The sequence below is a fragment of the Tachyglossus aculeatus genome, chromosome 5 (assembly GCF_015852505.1).
Source record: "Tachyglossus aculeatus isolate mTacAcu1 chromosome 5, mTacAcu1.pri, whole genome shotgun sequence".
In the NCBI taxonomy this organism is placed as follows: Eukaryota; Metazoa; Chordata; class Mammalia; order Monotremata; family Tachyglossidae; genus Tachyglossus; species Tachyglossus aculeatus.
The window spans coordinates 6,759,266-6,783,237 of record NC_052070.1 but is presented as its reverse complement, the minus strand read 5'-3'; the positions used below and the strand labels follow the sequence as shown (position 1 = coordinate 6,783,237).

At 44.5% G+C, this 23,972-nt stretch overlaps 1 protein-coding gene and 1 non-coding gene across 2 annotated transcripts in view; one reads left to right on the top strand and one right to left on the bottom strand.

Moving 5' to 3' along the window:
- The window catches only part of ANTXR1 (ANTXR cell adhesion molecule 1), a 259,626-nt gene that overhangs the window by 183,703 nt on the left and 51,951 nt on the right, over positions 1-23,972 (bottom strand). Inside the window, exons 5-8 of the mRNA XM_038746895.1 lie at positions 20,102-20,135; positions 9,772-9,851; positions 5,342-5,410; positions 4,010-4,090 (exon numbers count right to left, since the gene is read on the bottom strand). Of these exons, the coding sequence (XP_038602823.1) occupies positions 4,010-4,090; positions 5,342-5,410; positions 9,772-9,851; positions 20,102-20,135 (264 nt within the window). The remainder of the gene's footprint in view (positions 1-4,009; positions 4,091-5,341; positions 5,411-9,771; positions 9,852-20,101; positions 20,136-23,972) is intronic.
- LOC119929191 lies at positions 11,992-12,094 on the top strand. The gene has a single exon (XR_005451327.1). It is a non-coding gene; the product is annotated as a U6 spliceosomal RNA (small nuclear RNA).

The following is a 23,972-nucleotide window of genomic DNA, read 5'->3' as shown; positions in this document are numbered from 1 at the left end:
GTGGTCCACACTGCGGACCACCCTCTTCTCCCGGAAACGTTAGCCGACCTTGGCTTCAGCTGTGCTGTCCTCTCTTGGTTCTCCTTCTATATCTCTGGCTCTTTGGTGGGCTCCTTCTCTGCCTCCCACCCCCTCACCTTGGGGGTCCCTCAAGGCTCACTTCTGAGTCCCCTTCTCTTCTCCATCTCCACTCGCTCCCTCAGAGAACTCATCGGCTCCCACGGCTTCAACTCCCGCCTCTACGCGGATAATTCCCAAATCCCTCTTTCCTGTCTTGATCTCTCTCCCTGCATTTCCTCCTGCCTTCAAAATATCTCTGCCGCCAACATCTCCAAAAAGAACTCTTCATCTTCCCATCCGAAACCCTGTCTTCCCCCGACTTTCTCATCCTCATCAACCGTGTTTATTGAGCGCTTACTGTGTGCAGAGCACTGTACTAAGCGCTTGGGAAGTACAAGTTGGCAACATATTGCCATTCTCATCACTGTAGACATTACCACCACCATCGGGGAAGCAGCATGGCTCGGTGGGAAGAGCCCGGGCTTTGGAGTCAGAGGTTATGGGTTCAAACCCCGGCTCTGCCAATTGTCAGCTGTGTGACTTTGGGCGAGTCACTTCACTTCTCTGGGCCTCAGTTCCCTCGACTGTAAAATGGGGGTTAAGACTGTGAGCCCCCCGTGGGACAACCTGATCACCTTGTAACCTCCCCAGCGCTTAGAACAGTGCTTTGCACATAGTAAGCACTTAATAAATGCCATTATTATTATTATTATATCCTCCCTCTCTCACAAGCCCATAACCTTGGCGTTACCCTTGATTCGTCTCTCTCATTCAACCCACATATTCGATCTGTCACCCAATCCTGTCGGTTCCACCTTTACAACACCTCTAAAATCCATCCTTTCCTCTCCATCCAAGCTGCTGCCATGCCAGTCTGAGCACTTATAATAATAATAATGAATAATTCTGGTACGTGTTAAGAGTTTACAATGTGCCAAACACCCTTCTAAGCACTGGGGTAGATAAAAGTTGGACACGGTCTCTCCCCCAAGGGGCTCACCGTCTCAACCTCCATTTTACAGATGAGGGAACTGAGGCCCAGAGAAGTGAGCGACTTGCCCCAGGCCACACAGCAGACGAGGGGCAGAGTCAGGATTAGAACCCATGACCTTCCTACTCCCAGGCCTGTGCGGTATCCACTTCGCCAAACTTATCCTACCCTGCCTTGATGATTATATCGGCCTCCTCTCTGACCTCCTGTCCGCCTGTCTCTCCCAACACCAATCCACATTTCACTCTGCTGTGCAGATTATTTTTCTACAAAAAGTTCAGTCTACACCTCCCCACACCCCACAGCACCTGTATATATGTTTGTACAGATTTATTACTGTATTTATTTTCTTGTATATATTTACTATTCTATTTATTTTGTCAATGATGTGCATCTAGCTTTACTTCTATTTATTCTGATAACTTGACACCTGTCCACGTGTTTTGTTTTGTTGTCTGTCTCCCCATTCTAGACTGTGAGCCTGTTGTTGGGTAGGGACCGTCTCTAGATGTTGTCAACTTGTACTTCCCAAGAGCTTAGTACAGTGCTCTGTACATAGTAAGCACTCAATAAATACAATTGAATGAATGAATGGGTTAGAATTAGTCCTGCTTAACAAATATTATTATGATTATTATGAGGATGAGGAGATCAATCAATCAATCAATCAATCAATCAATCATATTTATTGAGCACTTACTGTGTGCAGAGCACTGTACGAAGCGCTTGGGAAGTACAAGTTGGCAACATATAGAGACAGTCCCTACCCAACAGTGGGCTCACAGTCTAAAAGAGGGAGACAGAGAACAAAACCAACCATACTAACAAAATAAAATAAATAGAATAGATATGTACAATTAAAATAAATAAATAAGTAAATAGAGTAATAAATATGTACACACATATATACATATATACAGGTTCTGTGGGGAAGGGAAGGAGGTAAGATGGGGGGATGGAGAGGGGGACGAGGGGGAGAGGAAGGAAGGGGCTCAGTCTGGAAAGGCCTCCTGGAGGAGGTGAGCTCCCAGTAGGGCCTTGAAGGGAGGAAGAGAGCTAGCTTGGAGGATGGGCAGAGGGAGGGCATTCCAGGCCCAGGGGATGACGTGGGCTGGGCGTAATAATAATAATAATAATAATAATAATAATAATAATAATAATAATAATAATGGCATTTATTAAGTGCTTACTATGGGCAAATCACTGTTCTAAGCGCTGGGGAGGTTACAAGGTGATCAGGTTGTCCCACAGGGGGGCACACAGTCTCAATCCCCATTTTATAGATGAGGGAACTGAGGCCCAGAGAAGTGAAGTGACTTGCCCAGAGTCACACAGCTGACAAGTGGAGGAACCAGGATTTGAACCCATGACCTCTGACTCCAAAGCCCAGGCTCTTTGGGACAGCCCTGTGACCCTGGGTGAGTCCTCAACCTCTCTGGGCCTTAGTCTCCTCATCTGTAAAATGGGGATTGGCTAACTGCTTCTCTCAACCCAACAGGGTTATAGAGAGGAGAAAATGAGATGGCTGGGGTCTGGGTGCTTTGGGGAAGCTTTTTTTGTGTTTTTTTTGTTGATGGTATTTGTTAAGCTCTTACTATGTGCCAAGCACTGTTCTAAGCACTGGGGGAGAGGTAATTAGGTTGTTCCATGTGGGGCTCACAGTCTTCATTCCCATTTTACAGATGAGGTAACTGAGGCACAGAGAAGTGAAGTGACTTGTCCAAGGTCACGCAGCTGACAAGTGGCAGAGCCGGGGTTAGAACTCATGACCTCTGACTCCCAAGCTCAGGCTGTAGCCATTACTCCATACCGCTTCATCCTGTCGCCAAATCAGGTTGGACAAAATCCCTGTCCCACCTGGGGCTCAGTCTTGGTCCCCATGGGAAGCAGCGTGACTCAGTGGAAAGAGCACAGGCTTGGGAGTCGGAGGTCGTGGGTTCAAATCCTGGCCCCGCCACTTATCAGCTGTGTGACTTTGGGCAAGTCACTTAACTTCTCTGTGCCTCGGTGACCTCACCTGGAAAATGGGGATTAAGATTGTGAACCCCGCTTGGGACCACCTGATCACCTTGTAGCACCCCAGCGCTTAGAACAGCGCTGTGCTCATAGTAAGCACTTAACAAATACCATCATGACTATTTTAAACATGAGGTAACTGAGGCCTAGAAATGAAATGACTTAACCAAGCTCACACATCAGATAATTAAAGCCCAGGTCCTACCCATTAGCCCTACCCATTAGCCGCACTACTTTTCCTTTTTGGAACAGGAACCTTGAGAAGCACCGTGGCTCAGTGGAAAGAGCCCGGGCTCTGGAGTCAGAGGTCACGGGTTCAAATCCCGGCTCTGCCACTTGTCAGCTGGGTGACTTTGGGCAAGTCACTTCACTTCTCCGGGCCCCAGTTTCCTCCTCTGTAAAATGGGGATGAAGACTGTGAGCCCCCCGTGGGACAGCCTCATCACCTTGTACGCTCCCCAGCGCTTAGAACAGTGCTTTGCACATAGTAAGCACTTAATAAATGCCATTATTATTATTATTGATATACCCTCCCAGACTGAGCCCTTTCCTTCCTCTCCCCCTCATCCCCCTCTCCATCCCCCCCATCTTACCTCCTTGCCTTCCCCACAGCACCTGTATATATGGATATATGTTTGTACATATTTATTACTCTATTTGTTTATTTATTTATTTTACTTGTACATATCTATTCTATTTATTTTATTTTGTTAGTATGTTTGGTTTTGTTCTCTTTCTCCCCCCTTTTAGACTGTGAGCCCACTGTTGGGTAGGGACTGTCTCTATATGTTGCCAATTTGTACTTCCCAAGCGCTTAGTCCAGTGCTCTGCACACAGTAAGCGCTCAATAAATACGATTGACGACGATGATGATGAGGAAGGAGTTTTTCTGGAGGCCCCCGGAGAGGCTGTCGGCAGCACACGGAGATGTCTGCTACTCACCGAATCGATGATCCCCTGCAGAGCTTCGAAGCCGTCATTTACTGGAAATACGTGGTCCTTGCTGTCGGCGATGCGGGCCAGCTGGGAGAGGGATGGAGGAGGAATGGGATGAGAGAGGGACGGAGGGACAGTCTTCCATGACGCCTGGATCGCTGCAGGCCCACCTGGCTTCCAGGCTCTTGGGGTCCATGGCTACCTGATTTTTTGGCTCCCTGGGCCCTGGGGAAGTGCCACTGAGAGATTCTCCCACAACCGAGTATTTACAGAAACGTAGGCTCGGGGATTAACCGACGTGGCTGACTAGGGACAATCACATCCATCCTTCAACCTGAGAGACGCTCAATCAATCAATCAATCAATCAATCAATCGTATTTATTGAGCGCTTACTGTGTGCAGAGCACTGGACTAAGCGCTTGGGAAGTCCAAGTTGGCAACATATAGAGACGGTCCCGACCCAACGGTGGGCTCACAGTCTAAAAGGGGGAGACGGAGAACAAAACCAAACATACTAGCAAAATAAAATCAATAGGATAGATAGGTACAAGTAAAATAAATAAATAAATAGAGTAATAAATATGTACAAACATATATAGACTGTGAGCCCACTGTTGGGTAGGGACTGTCTCTATATGTTGCCAGTTTGTACTTCCCAAGTGCTTAGTACAGTGCTCTGCACATAGTAAGCACTCAATAAATACGATTGATGATATACATATATGCAGGTGCTGTGGGGAAGGGAAAGAGGTAAGATGAGGGGGATGGAGAGGGGGGCGAGGGGGAGAGGAAGGAAGGGGCTGAGTGTGGGAAGGCCTCCTGGAGGAGGTGAGCTCTCAGTAGGGCCTTGAAGGGAGGAAGAGAGCGAGCTTGGCGGATGGGCAGAGGGATTGGGGGCATTCCAGGCCCGGGGAATGATGTGGGCCGGGGGTTGATGGCGGGACAGGCGCTCCCCACTCACCCATCCAAACAAAACCTCCCTACCCAGCCCAGTGAGATCCTCCTCTCCGCCCCGGCCTCGATTTACCAAATGAGACCCACATGCCCAACCCAGACAGTCCCTCTGCCCACTCCCACGGCCCCAGATCTCTACTTCAGTCAGGTTCCTTTTGGAAAACGCGACCTCTGACCCCTGCAAGCAGGATCGGCCGGGCCAGGAGCCGTCCCCGTCCCTCCTGGCCACCTCCTAGGTCTCCCCGAATCGGGGGTCCCGTCCACGCGGGCCACCCCATGATTTTCTCCTCTCAGAGCGGGTCCCAAGTGACTCGGCCCAGCAGCGAGGGGGCTGTGGGAGAGAGTTGCCAGGATGCCAGGGTCATCAGAGTCCCGGCCCTTACCTGCGTCTCGTTGAAATCCTTCACGCCCACACAGTAGACCGTCGCCCCAAAGTCCCGAGACCTGTTGGCCTGGAAAAAGAAAAGCCAGACCCAGAATTAGGGGGTTGAACTCCGATACCCGCCGGACTCAATGAGCGAATCGATCATTTCTCTCGAAATCTAGATCGATCTTCCATCAATCAATCATATTTATTGAGCGCTTACTGTGTGCAGACCACTGGACTAAGCGCTTGGGAAGTCCAAGTTGGCAACATATAGAGACAGTCCCTACCCAACAGTGGGCTCACAGTCTAAAAGGGGGAGACAGAGAACTTTTATACTAACAAAATAAAATAAATAGAATAGATATGTACAAGTAAAATAAATAAATCAATAAATAGAGTAATAAATCTGTACAAACATATATACATATATACAGGTGCTGTGGGGAAGGGAAGGAGGTAAAATGGGGGGGATGGAGAGGGGGACGAGGGGGAGACGGTGAGCCCACTGTTGGGTAAGGACCGTCTCTATATGTTGCCAACTTGTACTCCCCAAGCGCTTAGTACAGTGCTCTGCACACAGTAAGCGCTCAATAAATGCGACTGAATGAATTTGAGATTGAGAAGCAGCGTGGCTCAATGGAAAGAGCCCAGGCTTGGGAGTCGGAGGTCATGGGTTCAAATCCCTGCTCCGCCAATCGTCAGCTGTGTGACTTTGGACAAGTCACTTCACTTCTCTGTTCACTTCTCTGCCCACTGTTGGGTAGGGACCGTCTCTGTATGTTGCCAACTTGTACTCCCCAAGCGCTTAGTACAGTGCTCTGCACACAGTAAGTGGTCAATAAATACGATTGATTGATTGATTCTCTAGGCCTCAGTTACCTCATCTGTGACATGGGGATTAAGACTGTGAGCCCCCCATGGGACAACCTGATCACCTTGTATCCTCCCCAGTGCTTAGAACAGTGCTTTGCACATAGTAAGCGCTTAACAGAAACCATCATAATTATTATTATTATTATTATTATTATTATCAGTCAAAGAGCACTGTACTAAGCTCTTGGGAAAGTACTAATAATTGTGGTATTGTTAAACGCTTACTACGTGTCAGGCAGTGTACTAAGCGCTGGGGTGGATAGAAGCAAATGAGGTCAGACCCAATCCCTGACCCCCGTGGGGCCCAGTCTCCAATCCCATTTTACGGATGAGACCCAGAGCAGCGAAGTGACCTGCCCAAGCTCACACAGCAGACAACCGGTGGAGCCGAGATTAGAACCCATGACCTTATGACTCCTGTGCCCATTCTCTATCTGCTAAACCATGCTGCTTCTCAATTATGGTATTTATTAAGCATTTACTGTGTGCTCTATTTATTCGATCACATGTATTGAATGCTTACCGTGTGCAGAGCACTATACTAAGCGCTAACTGTGCTCTAGCTCACTGTACTAAGCATGGGGTGGATACAATCAAATTGGGTTGGGCACAATAATAATAATAATAATAATGGCATTTATTAAGCGCTTACTATGTGCCAAGCACTGTTCTAAGCGCCAGGGAGGTTACAAGGTGATCAGGTTGTCCCACAGGGGGCTCACAGTCTTCATCCCCATTTTACAGATGAGGGAACTGAGGCACAGAGAATAATAGTAATAATAAAGATGGCATTTATTAAGCACTTACTATGTGCAAAGCACTGTTCTAAGCGCCAGGGAGGTTACAAGGTGATCAGGTTGTCCCACAGGGGGCTCACAGTCTTCATCCCCATTTTACAGATGAGGGAACTGAGGCACAGAGAATAATAATAATAATAATAATAATAATAATAATGGCATTTATTAAGTGCTTACTATGTGCAAAGACACTGTTCTAAGCGCCAGGGAGCTTACAAGGTGATCAGGTTGTCCCACAGGGGGCTCACAGTCTTCATCCCCATTTTACAGATGAGGGAATTGAGGCACAGAGAAGTGAAGTGACTTGCCCAAAGTCACACAGCTGACAATTGGCGGAGCAGGGATTTGAACCCATGACCTCTGAATCCCAAGCCCGGGCTCTTTCCACTGAGCCATGCTGCTTAGTTGGTAGACACATTCCTTGCCCTCAGTGAGCTTACAATCAAGAAAGGGAGAGAGACGTGAATAGAAATAAATAATAATAATAATAATAATAATAATAATAATAATAATAATGGCATTTGTTAAGCACTTACTATGTGCAAAGCACTGTTCTAAGCGCTGGGGGGATACAAGGTGATCAGGTTGTCCCACGTGGGGCTCACAGTCTTAATCCCCATTTTACAGATGAAGGAACTGAGGCTCAGAGAAGTTAAGAGAGTTGCCCAAGGCCACACAGCAGACATGTGGCAGAGCTGAGATTCGAACCCATGACCTCTGACTCCAGAGTCTGGGCTCTTTCCACTGAGCCACGCCCACTCGGCTTCTAGCCACTAAGCCATGTCTAAAAACTCTTTCTCAGCTTCCCAAGTGTTTACTTTGGCGCTCCATACACAGTAAGCTCTCCATAAACAGGATGGATGGAGAGATTGAATGGATACGATTTATCATGGGATTTGTTAAGCACTTAGTATGCGACGGGCAGTGTTTTAAGCGCTGGGATAGATACAAGTCAATCAGGTTGGTTGCGCTTAGTACAGTGCTCTGCACCCAGTAAGCACTCAATAAATACGATTGAATGAATGAATGAATGGGGTCCCTATTTTCCATGGGGCTCATGGTCCAAATAGGAGGGAGAGCACCAAGTGAACAGGAGGGAAGCAGTGTTGTCTACTGGGTAGTGTCCGGGCATGGGAGACTGAAGGACCTGGGTTCTAATCCCTCCTCTGCCACTTGTATGCTGGGTGACCTCAGTCAAGTAACTTCCCTTCTCTGGGCCTCAGTTCCCGCATCTGGAAAATGGGGATGAAGACCGTGAGCCCGACGTGGGACAGGGACTGTGTCCAACCTGATTAGCTTAGATCTACCCCAGGCCTCCGTACAGTGCCTGGTGAATTGTACTTCCCAAGAGCTTAGTACAGTGCCCTGCACACAGTAAGCGCTCAATATTCATTCATTCATTCAATCAATCATATTTATTGAGCGCCTACTGAGTGCAGAGCACTGGACTAAGCGCTTGGGAAGTACAAATCGTCAACAGATAGAGACGGTCCCTACCCAACAACGGGCTCATAGTCTAGAAGGGGGAGACAGACAACAAAACAAAACATATTAACAAAATAAAATAAATGGAATAGTAAATATTTATTCATTCATTCATTCATTCAATTAATACGATTGAATGGATGAATGAATAAATAAATACGAATGAATGAATGAATGAATGGTGCATAGTAAGTGCTTAATAAAATTTATATTTCTATTTATTCTGATTCATTCAATCGTATTTATTGAGCACTTACTATGTGCAGAGCACTGTACTAAGCACTTGGGGAGTACAAGTTGGCAACATATAGAGACGGTCCTTACCCAGCAGTGGGCTCACAGTCTAGAAGATGACTTGACACCCGTCCACATGATGTGTTTTGTTGTCTGTCTCCCCCTTCTAGACTGTAAGCCCGTCGTTGGGTAGGGACCGTCTCTAGATGTTGCCAACTTGGACTTGCCGAACGCTTAGTACAGTGCTCTGCACACAGTAAGCGCTCAATAAATACAATTGAATGAATGAATGAAATACCCTAAAAAAAAGAACAGGTGCTAAATCCCCATTGGACAGACGAAGAAACTGAGGCTCAGAGGAAGTGAAATAACCTGCCCAAGGTCACATGGCAAGCAGTTGGCCGAGCTGGGATTAGAACCCAGGTCTTCTGATTCTTTTATACTGTGAGCCCACTGTTGGGTAGGGACCATCTCTATACGTTGCCGACTTGGACTTCCCGAGCGCTTAGTACAGTGCTCTGCACACAGTAAGCGCTCAATAAATATGATTGATTGATTGATTGATTGATTGATTCCCAGGCCCGGGCTCAGGTCACAAGTCCACCCCGTGTCCTTGGGAAGACATATTTATTACTCTATTTATTTACTTATTTTACTTGTACATATCTATTCTATTTATTTTATTTTGTTAATATGTTTGGGTTTGTTCTCTGTCTCCCCCTTCTAGACTGTGAGCTCACTGTTGGGCAGGGACTGTCTCTATACGTTGCCAACTTGTACTTCCCAAGCGCTTAGTACAGTGCTCTGCACACAGTAAGCGCTCAATAAATGCGATTGATTGATTGATTGATTGACTGTGAGCCCCATGTGGGATAACCTGATCACCTTGTAACCTCCCCAGCGCTTAGAACAGTGCTTGGCACATAGTAAGCGCTTAATAAATGCTATTGTTATTATTATTATTATTATTATTATTATTATTATTATTATTATTATTATTATTATTATTGGGTAGAGTTCAAGATTTTTTCTTTTCTCCGAAGCAGCCGTCCCTTACCTCCTGCTCCGCGTGGAAGAAGAGATTCTCATGGAGTTCTCCGTCGGTCAAAGCAATAATCACACTAGCCGTCCTGTAACCTGTTCATCACAAGACAGATAAAGTCAACCAAACCCATTTCTCCAGAAGGACGACGTTCCCTCAAAACCCAGTCAATCAAACAAAGTATTTGTTGAACACCTCCTTTTTTTGTCACGGTATTTATTATTCATTCATTCAATCGTATTTATTGAGCGCTTACTGTGTGCAGAGCACTGGACTAAGCTCTTGGGAAGTACAAGTTGGCAACATGTAGAGACTCCCCCTTTTAGACTCCCCTTTTAGACTGTGAGCCCACTGTTGGGTAGGGACTGTCTCTATATGTTGCCAATTTGTACTTCCCAAGCGCTTAGTACAGTGCTCTGCACATAGTAAGCGCTCAATAAATATGATTGATGATGATGATATAGAGACAGTCCCTACCTGAGCACTGGACTAAGCGCTTGGGAAGTCCAAGTTGGCAACATATAGAGACGGTCCCTACCCAACAGTGGGCTCACAGTCTAGAAGAGGGAGACAGAGAATAACAATAATAATAATAATAATGATGGAATTTGTTAAGCGCTTACTATGTGCAAAGCACTGTTCTAAGTGCTGGGGGGGACACAAGGTGATCAAGTTGTCTTACGTGGGGCTCACAGTCTTAATCCCCATTTCACGGATGAGGGAACTGAGGCTCAGAGAAGTGAAGTGACTTGCCCAAGGTCACACAGCAGACATGTGGCGGAGTGGGGATTCGAACCCATGACCTCTGACTCCAAAGCCCGGGCTCTTTCCACTGAGCCACGCTGAACAAAACATATTCACAGGATAAAATAAATAGAATAAATATGTACAAGTAAAATAAATGGAGTAATAAATAAATGGAGTAATAATAGAGTTATTATTAGCATATTTATATATGTTTGTACCTATTTATTACTCTATTTATTTATGTATTTTGCTTATACATATCTATTCTATTTATCTTATTTTGTTAGTATGTTTGGTTTTTTTTTTCTCTGTCTCCCCCTTTTAGACTGTGAGCCCACTGTTGGGTAGGGACTGTCTCTAGATGTTGCCAACTTGTGCTTCCCAAGCGCTTAGTCCAGTGCTCTGCACAAAGTAAGTGCTCAATAAATACGATTGATTGATTGATTGATTATTAAGCGCTTACAGTGTGCCGGGCACTGTAGATACAAACTAATCAGGTGGGACGCTGTCCTTCTCCCACACGGGGCTCACAGTCTTCATTCCCGTTTTACGGATGAGGGAAGTGAGCGTTAGCGTGACATCCCCCCATCTTACCTCCTTCCCTTCCCCACAGCACCTGTACATATGTATATATGTTTGTACAGATTTATTACTCTATTTATTTTACTTGTACATATCTATTCTATTTATTTGATTTTGTTAATATGTTTGGTTTTGTTCTCTGTCTCCCGCTTCTAGACTGTGAGCCCACTGCTGGGTAGGGACTGTCTCTATATGTTGCCAACTTGGACTTCCCAAGCGCTTAGTCCACTGCTCTGCACACAGTAAGCGCTCAATAAATACGATTGATTGATTGATTGATTGACATGACTGATTCCATTTTTGAGAGGCCACCATTTCAGGACCCCGCATGGGACAGGTCGGCATGCCCAGCGCTTAGAACAGTGCTTTGCACATAGTAAGTGCTTAATAAATGCCATTATTATTATTATACCCACCCCTTCTCAAAGGTGAGCAAAACAGCTTGCCCTAATGGTTTAAACATTCTGTTCCTGGGGATTCTTAGTTCCTTGAAAATGGCGGAGACTTTCCTTGGTAGCCAACCAGTTAGACAATAATAATAATAATAATAATAATAATAATAATAATAATAATAATAATAATGGTGTTTGTTAAGTGCTTACTATGTGCAAAACACTGTTCAAAGCTCTGGGGAGGTGATCAGGCTGTTCCAATGGGGGGCTCACAGTCTTCATCCCCATTTTACAGATGAGGGAACTGAGGCCCAGAGAAGTGGAGTGACTTGCCTCAAGGCACACAGCTGACAGGTGGCGGAGCGGGGATTTGAACCCATGACCTCTGACTCCAAAGCCCGGGCTCTTTCCACTGAGCCACGCTGCTTCTACTATGATGCTACTATGACTCTAATAAAGCACTTAGAACAGTGCTTTGCACATAGTAAGCACTTAATAAATGCCATCATTATTATTATTATTAAAGCACATATACAAAAATTGGAATGATACAGAGAAGATTAGCATGGCCCCTGCGCAAGGATGACACACAAATTCGTGAAGCGTTCCATATTTTTTGTACATATTTATTCTATTTATTTTATTTTGTTAATATGTTTTGTTTTGTTCTCTGTCTCCCCCTTCTAGACTGTGAGCCCGCCGTTGGGTAGGGACCATCTCTATATGTTGCCAACTTGGACTTCCCAAGCGCTTAGTACAGTGCTCTGCACACAGTAAGCGCTCAATGAATACGATTGACTGAATGAATGAATGACCGTCTCTATATGTTGTCAAATTGTACTTCCCAAGCGCTTAGTACAGTGCTCTGCACACAGTAAGCGCTCAATAAATACAATCAAATTGAATTGATAATAATAATAGCAATAATGGTATTTGTTTTACTTCTTATAATGTGCCAGTCACTGTACTAAGCACTGGGGTGGATACAAGCAGATTGAGTTGGATACAGTCCCTGGCCCATGTGGGGCTCACAGTCTCAACCCCCATTTTACAGATGAGGTAATTGAGGCCCAGTTGGGTAGGAACCGTCTATACATGTTGCCAACTTCTCCTTCTCAAGCGCTTAGTACTAAGTGCTCTGCACACAGTAAGCGCTCAATAAATATGATTGAATGAATGAATGAATGACCATCTCTATATGTTGTCAATTTGTACTTCCCAAGTGCTTAGTACAGTGCCCTGCACACAGTAAGCACTCAATAAATAAGATTGAATGAATGAATGAATGACTGTCTCTATATGTTGGCAACTTGTACTTCCCAAGCGCTTAGTACAGTGCTCTGCACACAGTAAGTGCTCAATAAATACGATTGAATTGAATTGAATTGATAATAATAATAATAATAATAATAATAATAATAATAATAATAGTATTTGTTTTTCATCTTATAATGTGCCAGTCACTGTACTAAGCACTGGGGTGGATACAAGCCAATTGAGTTGGACACAGTCCCTGGCCCATGTGGCGCTCACAGTCTCAACCCCCATTTTACAGATGAGGTAATTGAGGCCCAGTCTCTATATGTTGCCAACTTGTCCTTCTCAAGCACTTAGTACAATGCCCTGCACACAGTAAGTGCTCAATAAATATGATTGAATGAATGAATGACTGTCTCCATATGTTGTCAACTTGTACTTCCCAAGCGCTTAGTACAGTGCTCTGCACACAGTAAGTGCTCAATAAATACGATTGAATTGAATTGATAATAATAATAATAATAATGGTATTGGTTTTACATCTTATAATGTGCCAGTCACTGTACTAAGCACTGGGGTGGATACAAGCAAATTGAGTTGGACACAATCCCTGTCCCATGTGGGGCTCACAGTCTCAAACCCCATTTTACAGATGAGGTAATTGAGGCCCAGTTGGGTAGGGACCATCTCTAGATGTTGCCAACTTGGACTTCCCAAGCGCTTAGTACAGTGCCCTGCACACAGTAAGCGCTCAATAAATACGACTGAATGAATGAATGAATGAAGCGACTTGCCCCAAATCACACAGCAGACAAGTGGAGGAGCCGGAATTAGAACCCATGACCTTCTGACTCTCGGGCCCGGGCTCTATTCAATTAGTCAATCAATCAATCAATCGTATTTATTGAGCACTTACTGTGTGCAGAGCACTGTACTAAGCGCTTGGGAAGTACAAGTTGGCAACATGTAGAGATAGTCCCTATTCATTATTCCACTATACTTCTCAGACCGTAAGCTCGTTGTGGGCAGGGAATCAATCAATCGTATTTATTGAGCGCTTACTGTGTGCAGAGCACTGTACTAAGCGCTTGGGAAGTACAAGTTGGCAACATATATGTCTGTTTATTGTATTGTACTCTCCCAAGTGCTTAGTACAGTGCTCTGCACACAATAAACGCTCAATAAATACAAAAGACTGACTGACTGACTGAGTCTTGGCCCTCAATTATCCTCTCCCCCACCTGTCAAGGGTTTATCAGGCTCCTTCATTCATTCATTCATTCAATCATATTTATTGAGCGCTTATTGTGTGCAGAGCACTGTACTAAGCGCTTGGGAAGTACAAGTTGACAACATATAGAGACGGTCATTCATTCAATCGTATTTATTGAGCGCTTACAGTCATGGGACACCCTGAAACTGGGAGAGTGGTCAGCCCGGATTAGATTCGTGGGGTCACCCGGGAAATTCCGTGACAAAACGTGGCTCGTTGTTTTCCGGTGTTTTTTTGCCATTATTCCCCCACTGTTGGGTAGGAACTGTCTCTATATGTTGCCAACTTGTACTTCCCAAGCGCTTAGTACAGTGCTCTGCACACAATAAGCGCTCAATAAATACGATTGATTGATTGATTCCCCTTTCCCTTCCCTGAAAATGAATGAAGGAATGACAGGTGGGGGAGAGCATAATTGAGGGCCAAGAGTCAGTCAATCAGTCAGTCTTTTGTATTTACTGAGCGTTTATTGTGTGCAGAGCACTGTACTAAGCGCTTGGGAGCGTACAACACAATAAACAGACCTATTCCTTCCCTGAAATGGGTTTTCCCTCTATGGTTTTGTGGTTTCCCTACCGTTAGACGCGCTCCTTCGGAGAAACCCCCCTCAATGCCGTGGTACCCTGGGTTCGTGTTAACCAGGATTTCCCCATGATTACCCATGCAGCCGTGATTAATTGGTTCCTGAGCGTGGCCTAGTGACAAGAGCCGGGGCTTTGGAGTCCGAGGACATGGGTTCTAATCCTGGGTGCGCCGCTTATCAGCTGTGTGACTTGGGGCAAGTCACTTAACTAGACTGTGAGCCCACTGTTGGGTGGGGACCGTCTCTATATGTTGCCAACTTGGACTTCCCAAGCGCTTAGTCCAGTGCTCTGCACACAGTAAGCGCTCAATAAATACGACTGATTGATTGATTAACTTCTCTGGACCTCAGTTGCCTCATCTAGGGATTAAGACTGTGAGCCCCATATGGGGCAAACTGATGACCCTCCTCCCCCTCTCCATCCTCCCCCCACCTTACCTCCTTCCCTTCCCCACAGCACCTGTCTATATGGATCTATGTTTGTACGGATTTATTACTCTATTTATTAATTTATTTTACTTGTACATATCTATTCTATTTATTTTATTTTGTTAATATGCTTGGTTTTGTTCTCTGTCTCCCCCTTCTAGACGGTGAGCCCACTGTTGGGTAGGGACTGTCTCTATATGTTACCAACTTGTACTTCCCAAGCTCTTAGTCCAGTGCTCTGCACACAGTAGGCGCTCAATAAATACGATTGATTGATTGATTGATTAACTTCTCTGGGCCTCAGTTACCTCATCTGGGGATTAAGACCGTGAGCCCCATATGGGACAAACTGATGACCCTCGTCCCCCTCTCCATCCCCCCCGCCTTACCTCCTTCCCTTCCCCACAGCACCTGTATAGATGGATAGATGTTTGTACAGATTTATTACTCTATTTATTTATTTATTTTACTTGTACATATCTATTCTATTTATTTTATTTTGTTAATATGCTTTGTTTTGTTGTCTGTCTCCCCCTTCTAGACTGTGAGCCTGCTGTTGGGTAGGGACTGTCTCTATATGTTGCCAACTTGGACTTCCCGAGTGCTTAGCCCAGTGCTCTGCACACAGTAAGCGCTCAATAAATATGATTGATTGATTGATTGATTGATTGATCCCTTGTCTTGAGGGGACTCAGAATTGAGCAGGGAAGCAACCACCAAAAATTCTTCCAGACTGTGAGCCCGCTGTTGGGTAGGGACTGTCTCTTTATGTTGCCAACTTGGACTTCCCAAGCGCTTAGTCCAGTGCTCTGCACACAGTAAGTGCTCAATAAATCCGATTGAATGAATGAATGCATGAATCTGATAGACTATAACCTCTTCCTCTAGGCCTTAAACTCTTTGCGGGCAGGGAATGTGTCTACCAACTCTGTTGGATTGGACTAGAGCCCGGGCCTGGGACTCAGAAGGTCTTGGGTTCTAATCCCAGCTCCAATCCAATGTGGATTGGATTGTTTTGTTGTCTATCAATCAATCAATCGTATTTATTGAGTGCTTACTGTGTGCAGAGCACTGTACTAAGTGCTTGGGAAGTAATATAGAGACGGTCCCTACCCAGCAGTGGGCTCACAGTCTAGAAGGGGGAGACAGACAACAAAACAAAACATGAACAAAATAAAATAAATAGAGTAGATATGTACAAGTAAAATAAATAAATTAACAGAGTAATATTCTAGACTGTGAGCCCGTTGTTGGGTAGGGACCATCTCTATATGTTGCCAACTTGCACTTCCCAAGCACTTAGTACAGTGCTCTGCAAACCGTAAGTGCTTAATAAATATGATTGAATGAATGAATAATAATAATAATAATGGCATTTGTTAAGCACTTACTGTGTGCAAAGCACTGTTCTAAGCGCTAGATGACTCTCCCAAGTGCTTAGTACAGTTTTCTGTGCACAGTGAGTGCTTAATAAATATCTCTGATCAAAGTGCTTAGTACAGTGCTCTGCACACTGTAAGCGCTAAATAAATACGATTGAATGAATGAATAATAATAATAATAATAATGGCATTTGTTAAGCACTTACTACGTACAAAGCACTGTTCTAAGCGCTGGATGACTCTCTGAAGCACTTAGTACAGTTCCCTGTGCACAGTGAGTGCTTAATAAATATCACTGATCAAAGTGCTTAGTACAGTGCTCTGCACACCATAAGGGCTCAATAAATACTATTGAATGAATAACAATAATAGTAATGATGGCATTTGTTAAGCACTTACTATGTGCAAAGCACTGTTCTAAAGGCTGGATGACTCTCCCAAACGCTTAGTACAGTTCCCTGCACTGAGCGCTTAATAAATATCACTGATCAAAGTGCTTAGTACAGTGCTCTGCACACAGTAAGCGCTCAATAAATTAATAAATAAATAAATTGAAGCAGCATGGCTCAGTGGAAAGAGCATGGGCTTTGGAGTCAGAGGTCATGGGTTCGAATCCTAGCTCTGCCACATGTCTGCTGTGTGACCTTAGGCAAGTCACTTAACTTCTCTGAGCCTCAGTTCCCTCATCTGTAAAATCGGGATTAAGACTGTGAGCGCCCCGTGGGACAACTTGATCACCTTGTACACCCCCCCAGCGCTTAGAACAGTGCTTTGCACATAGTAAGCGCTTAACAAATGTCATTTAAAAATAAAATAAAATAAAAAAATAAATACGATTGAATGACCATGCAGGGGTGTTGGAGGTTGGGGTAACAGGCCTTCACCAAGGTTAGGTGGCTTAGAGAAGCAGCGTGGCTCAGTGGAAAGAACACGGGCTTTGGAGTCAGAGGTCATGGGTTTGAATCCTGGCTCCGCCACATGTCTGCTGTGTGACCTTGGGCAAGTCACTTAACTTCTCGGATCCTCAGTTCCCTCATCTGTAAAATGGGGGTGACGACTGTGAGCCCCACGTGGGACAACCTGATCCCCTTGTATCCCCCCGGTGCTTAGAACAGTGCTTTGCACATAGTAAGCGCTTAAGAAATGCCATCATTACTATTACTGGGTGGGAAATACAACCTGGAAATCATCATCATCATCAATCGTATTTATTGAGCGCTTACTATGTGCAGAGCACTGTACTAAGCGCTTGGGAAGTACAAATTGGCAACACATAGAGACAGTCCCTACCCAACAGTGGGCTCATGGTCTAAAAGGGGGAAACAGAGAACAAAACCAAACATACTAACAAAATCCTGGATATCTCCTGGAAAAAAAAACTCTTCCCACTTTGGAAGCTTTTGGAGGGAGGCTCCGGGTGTGATTCAGGAACTGAGGTAGGTCACAAGTGAAATTATGCACAATTAAATAATGTATGAATGAAATTATTACACATGGGGAGCTCGCGGCCCTAATAATTAGAGCCCAAGCCTGGCTTCTAATCCCTGCTCCGCCACATTCATTCATTCAGTCATTCAATCATATTTATTGAGCGCTTACTGTGTGCAGAGCACTGTACTAATCAATCAATCAATCACATTTATTGAGCACTTACTGCATGCAGAGCACTGTACTAAGCGCTTGGGAAGTACAAGTTGGCAACATAATGCCTGCAGGGTGACCATAGGTAAGCCCCTTTGCTTCTCAGAGCCTCAGTTCCCTCATCTGTAAAATGGAGATTCAACTTAATAATAATAATGGTATTTATTAAGCATTTACTATGTGCAAAGCACTGCTCTAAGCTCTGGGGAGGTTACAGTGTGATCAGGTTGTCCCATGGGGGGCTCACCGTCTTCAGCCCCATTTTCCAGATGATGAAACTGAGGCTCAGAGAAGTGACTGTCTCTATATGTTGCCAACTTGTACTTCCCAAGCGCTTAGTCCAGTGCTCTGCACACAGTAAGCGCTCAATACATACGATTGATTGATTGATTGATTGTGACTTGCCCAAAGTCACACAACTGACAACTGGCAGAGCTGGGATTTGAACCCATAACCTCTGGCCCCAAATAATAATAATAATTTTATAATTATAATGGCATTTATTAAGCGCTTACTATGTGCAAAGCACTGTTCTAAGCGCTGGGGAGGTTACAAGGTGAAGCCCAGGCTCTTTCCACCGAGCCACCCTGCTTCTCTGTTCTCCCTCTTACTTAGGCTATGAGCCTCATGGGGGACAGGGACAGCGTTTGACCTGATTAGCCTGCATCTTCCCCAGCGCTTAGTACAGTGCTCAATCAATCAATCATCAATCAGTCGTATTTATTGAGCGCTTACTGTGTGCAGAGCACTGTACTAAGCGCTTGGGAAGTCCCAGTTGGCAACATCTAGAGATGGTCCCTACCCAACAGTGGGCTCACAGTCTCAAAGGGGGAGACAGAGAACAAAACCAAACATGCTAACAAAATAAAATAAATAGAATAGATATGTGCAGGTAAAATAAATAAACAAATAAATAAATAAATAAATAAATAAATAGAGTAATTAATATGTACAGACATATATAATATGCACAAACGTATATAATATATATACATAGATACATATATGCATATATATCCATATATATACATATATAAAATAAATAGAATAGATATATACAGGTAAAATAAATAAATAAATAGAGTAATTAATATGTACAAACATATCTAATATGTACAAACATATATAATATATATACATAGATACATATATACATATATGCATATATATCCATATATGTACATACATACATACATACATATATATACGTATAAATATATACATATATACATATATACAGGTGCTGCGGGGAAGGGAAGTAGTAGTAAGCGCTTAACGCTTAATGAATGCCATCATTATTAATCAGTCAGTCAGTCGAATTTACCGAGCGCTTACTGTGTGCAGAGCACTGTCCTAATAATAATAACAATAATAATAATAATAATAATAATAATAATAATAATAACGGCATTTATTAAGCGCTTACTATGTGCAGAGCACTATTCTAAGCACTGGGGAATTTACAAGGTGATCAGGTTGTCCCCCGTGGGGCTCACAGTGTTAATCCCCATTTTACAGATGAAGTCACTGAGGCCCAGAGAAGTGAAGTGACTTGCCCAAGGTCACACAGCTGACGAGTGGCAGAGCCGGGATTTGAACCCATGACCTCTGACTCCAAAGCCCGGGCTCTTTCCACTGAGCCACGCTGCTTCTAAGTGCTTGGGAGAATACATTAGAACAAATTAGGACAAATATATGGTAACAAATATCATATAAAAAAAAAAACAAGAGCAAATTGAGATATCAGAAGCCGAGGAGAGTGGGATGGGAAGGAAGGGAATCAGAAAATCATCATCAATTGCATTTATTGAGCGCTTACTATGTGCAGAGCACTGTACTAAGCGCTTGGGAAGTACAAATTGGCAACATATGGAGACAGTCCCTACCCAACAGTGGGCTCACAGTCTAAAAGGGGAAGACAGAGAACAAAACCAAGCATACTAACAAAATAAAATAAATAGAATAGATATGTACAAATAAAATAAATAGATAAATAAATAGAGTAATAAATATGTACAAACATATATACATATATACAGGTATCCAAAAATCATCTTACCTTGCCAATTTTCATGGTATATCTGCTCACTGGCCTGAAATACACATAAAGAGTGTGGTTAGAAACAGAGCTATTTCTGCAGAACTTATCATCATCATCATCAGTGGTATTTATTGAGCGCTTACTGTGTGCAGAGCACTGTGCTAAGCGCTTGAGGGAGTACATAGAGAAGCAGCGTGGCTCAGAGGAAAGAGCCCGGGCTTTGGAGTCAGAGGTCAGGGTTCAAATCCCAGCTCCGCCACTTGTCAGCTGGGTGACTTTGGGCCAGTCACTTCACTTCTCTGGGCCTCAGTTCCCTCATCTGGAAAATGGGAATAATAATAATAATAATGATGACATTTATTAAGTGCTTACTATGTGCAAGGCACTGTTCTAAGCACTGGGGAGGTTACAAGGTGACCAGGTTGCCCCACAGGGGGCTCGCAGTCTTACCCCCCCATTTTCCAGATGAGGTCACTGAGGCACAGAGAAGTTAAGTGACTTGCCCAGAGTCACACAGCTGACAATGGGCAGAGCCGGGATTTGAACCCATGATCTCTGACTCCAAAGCCCGGGCTCTTTCCACTGAGCCCCCTGTGGGACAACCTGATCACCTAGTAACCTCCCCAGTGCTTAGAACAGTGCTTTGCACATAGTAGGCACTTAATAAATGCCATCATTATTGTTATTATTACTTGCTACAGAGTTGGTGGACACCTTCCCTGCCCACAAGGAGCTGAGAGTCTATCGATCATTCAGTTAATGGTATTTACTGAGCTCTTACTGTGTGCAGATCACTGTGCTAAGCGCTTGGGCAAATATGATAGCAATGATGGTGTTCGTTAAGCGCTTACTATGTGCCAGGCACTGTTCTAAGCGCTAAGGTCTTATTGCTCTATTTATTTATTTATTTTATTTGTACATATTTATTCTAATTATTTTATTTTGTTAATATGTTTTGTTTTGTTCTCTGTCTCCCCCTTCTAGACTGTGAGCCCGCTGTTGGGTAGGGACCGTCTCTAGATGTTGCCAACTTGGACTTCCTCGTCCCCCTCTCCATCCCCCCCATCTTACCTCCTTCACTTCCCCACAGCACCTGTATATATGTATATATGTTTGTACATATTTATTACTCTATTTATTTATCTGTTTATTTTACTTGTACATATCTATTCTATTTATTTTACTTTGTTAGTATGTTTGGTTTTGTTCTCTGTCTCCCCCTTTTAGACTGTGAGCCCCCTGTTGGGTAGGGACTGTCACTATATGTTGCCAATTTGTACTTCCCAAGCGCTTAGTACAGTGCTCTGCACATAGTAAGCACTCAATAAATATGATTGATTGATTGATTGTACTTCCCAAGCGCTTAGTGCAATGCTCTGCACACAGTAAGCACTCAATAAATACGATTGACTGACTGAATGAATGAATAAGGTAGATACAATGTCATCAGGCTGCCCCACATGGGGCTCACAGTCTTAATCCCCATTTTCCAGATGAGGTAACTGAGGCACAGAGAAGTGAAGTGACTTGCCCAAAGTCACACAGCTGACAAGTGGCAGAGCCGGGATTTGAACCGACGACCTCTGACTCCAAAGTCCGGGCTCTTTCCACTGAGCCACGCTGCTTCAAAAAAATCGATGTTTCCACCCAGTTAATGGCATTTATTAAGCACTTACTATGTGCAAAGCACTGTTCTAAGCGCTGGGGAGGTTACAAGGTGATCAGGTTGTCCCACGGGGGGCCCACAGTCCTCATCCCCATTTTACAGATGAGGTAACTGAGGCCTAGGGGAGTTAAGTGACTTGCCCAAAGTCACACAGCCGACGAGTGGCGGAGGCCGGATTTGAACCCATGACCTCTGACTCCAAAGCCCAGGCTCTTTCCACTGAGCCACGCTACTTCTCAGCTGCTGGTTGGGTAGGGACCGTCTCTATCTGTTGCCGACTTGTACTTCCCAAGTGCTCTGCGTATGGTAAGCGCTCAATAAATACGATTGAATGAATGATTGAATGAGGATAAGCGCTCAATTAGTACGATTGAGTGAATGACTGAATGAGACTGTTGCAGTTGCCATGGCAGAAGAGCTTGGTTTATCGCAGTAGCAGTTTGGATGGAGAGGGAGGAACAGATTCTGGAGATGTTGTTGTGAGGGTAGAACTGAAAGGATCTGGTGACAGATTGAATATGTGATGTTGTTTTTTTAAAAAAAATAATAATAATGGCATTTCTTAAGCATTCATTCATTCATTCAATTCATTCAGTCGTATTTATTGAGCGCTTACTGTGTACAGAGCACTGTACTAAGCCCTTGGGGAGTCCAAGTTGGCAAAATATAGAGACAGTCCCTACCCAACAGTGGGCTCACAATCTAGAAGGGGGAGACAGAGAACAAAACCAAACAGATTAACAAAATAAAATAAATAGAATAAATATGTACAAATAAAATGAATAGAGTAATAAATCCGTACAAACATATATACATATATGCAGGTGCTGTGGGGAGGGGAAGGAGGTAAGGCGGGAGGGATGGAGAGGGGGAGGAGTGCTTAATATGTGCAAAGCACTGTCCCAACTTGTACTTCCCAAGCGCTTAGTACAGTGCTCTGCACACAGTAAGCGCTCAATAAATACGATTGATTGATTGATTGTTCTAATAATAATGGCATGTATTAAGCACTTACTATGTGCAAAGCACTGTTTTAAGCATTGGGGGGATACACGTGGTCCCTCGTGGGGCTCACAGTCTTCATCCTCATTTTACAGACGAGGTAACTGAGTCTCAGAGAAGTTAAATGACTTGCCCCTTCCCAAGCGCTTAGTCCAGTGCTCTGCACACAATAAGTGCTCAATAAATACTATTGAATGAATGAATGAATGAATGTGGTGGAGCCGGGATATATGTTGCCAACTTGTATTTCCCCAGCGCTTAGTACAGTGCTCTGCACACAGTAAGTGCTCAATAAATACGATTGATTGATTGATATGGGAGGAGAAAAAGCAGGTGGAGGAGAAATACACAATTGCCATCTAACAAATCTAACAAATCTAGTATAGCACATGATGAAACCAAGGTTCAGTGCTTGGTCCCCTTTTGTTCTCGATCTACACGCACTCCCTTGGTGACCTCTTTCGCTCCCACGGCTTCCACTATCATCTCTACGCTGATGACACCCAGATCTACACCTCTGCCCCTGCTCTCTCCCCCTCTCTCCAGGCTCGCATCTCCTCCTGCCTTCAGGTCATCTCCATCTGGATGTCTGCCCGCCACCTAAAGCTCAACATGTCCAAGACTGAACTCCTTGTCTTCCCTCCCAAACCCTGCCCTCTCCCTGACTTTCCCATCTCTGTTGACAACACTACCATCCTTCCCGTCTCACGAGCCCGCAACCTTGGTATCATCCTCGACTCCGCTCTCTCATTCACCCCTCACATCCAAGCCGTCACCAAAACCTGCCAGTCTCAGCTCCGCAACATTGCCAAGATCCGCCCTTTCCTCTCCATCCAAACCGCTACCCTGCTAATTCAAGCTCTCCTCCTATCCCGTCTGGACTACTGCACTAGCCTTCTCTCTGATCTCCCATCCTCTTGTCTCTCTCCACTTTAATCCATACTTCATGCTGCTGCCCAGATTATCTTTGTCCAGAAACGCTCTGGACATATTACTCCCCTCCTCAAAAACCTCCAATGGCTACCGATCAATCTGCGCATCAGGCAGAAACTCCTCACCCTGGGCTTCAAGGCTGTCCATCCATCCCCTGGCCCCCTCCTACCTCACCTCCCTTCTCTCCTTCTACTGCCCAGCCCGCACCCTCCACTCCTCCACCACTAATCTCCTCACCGTACCTCGCTCTCGACTGTCCCGCCATCGACCCCCGGCCCCCGTCCTCCC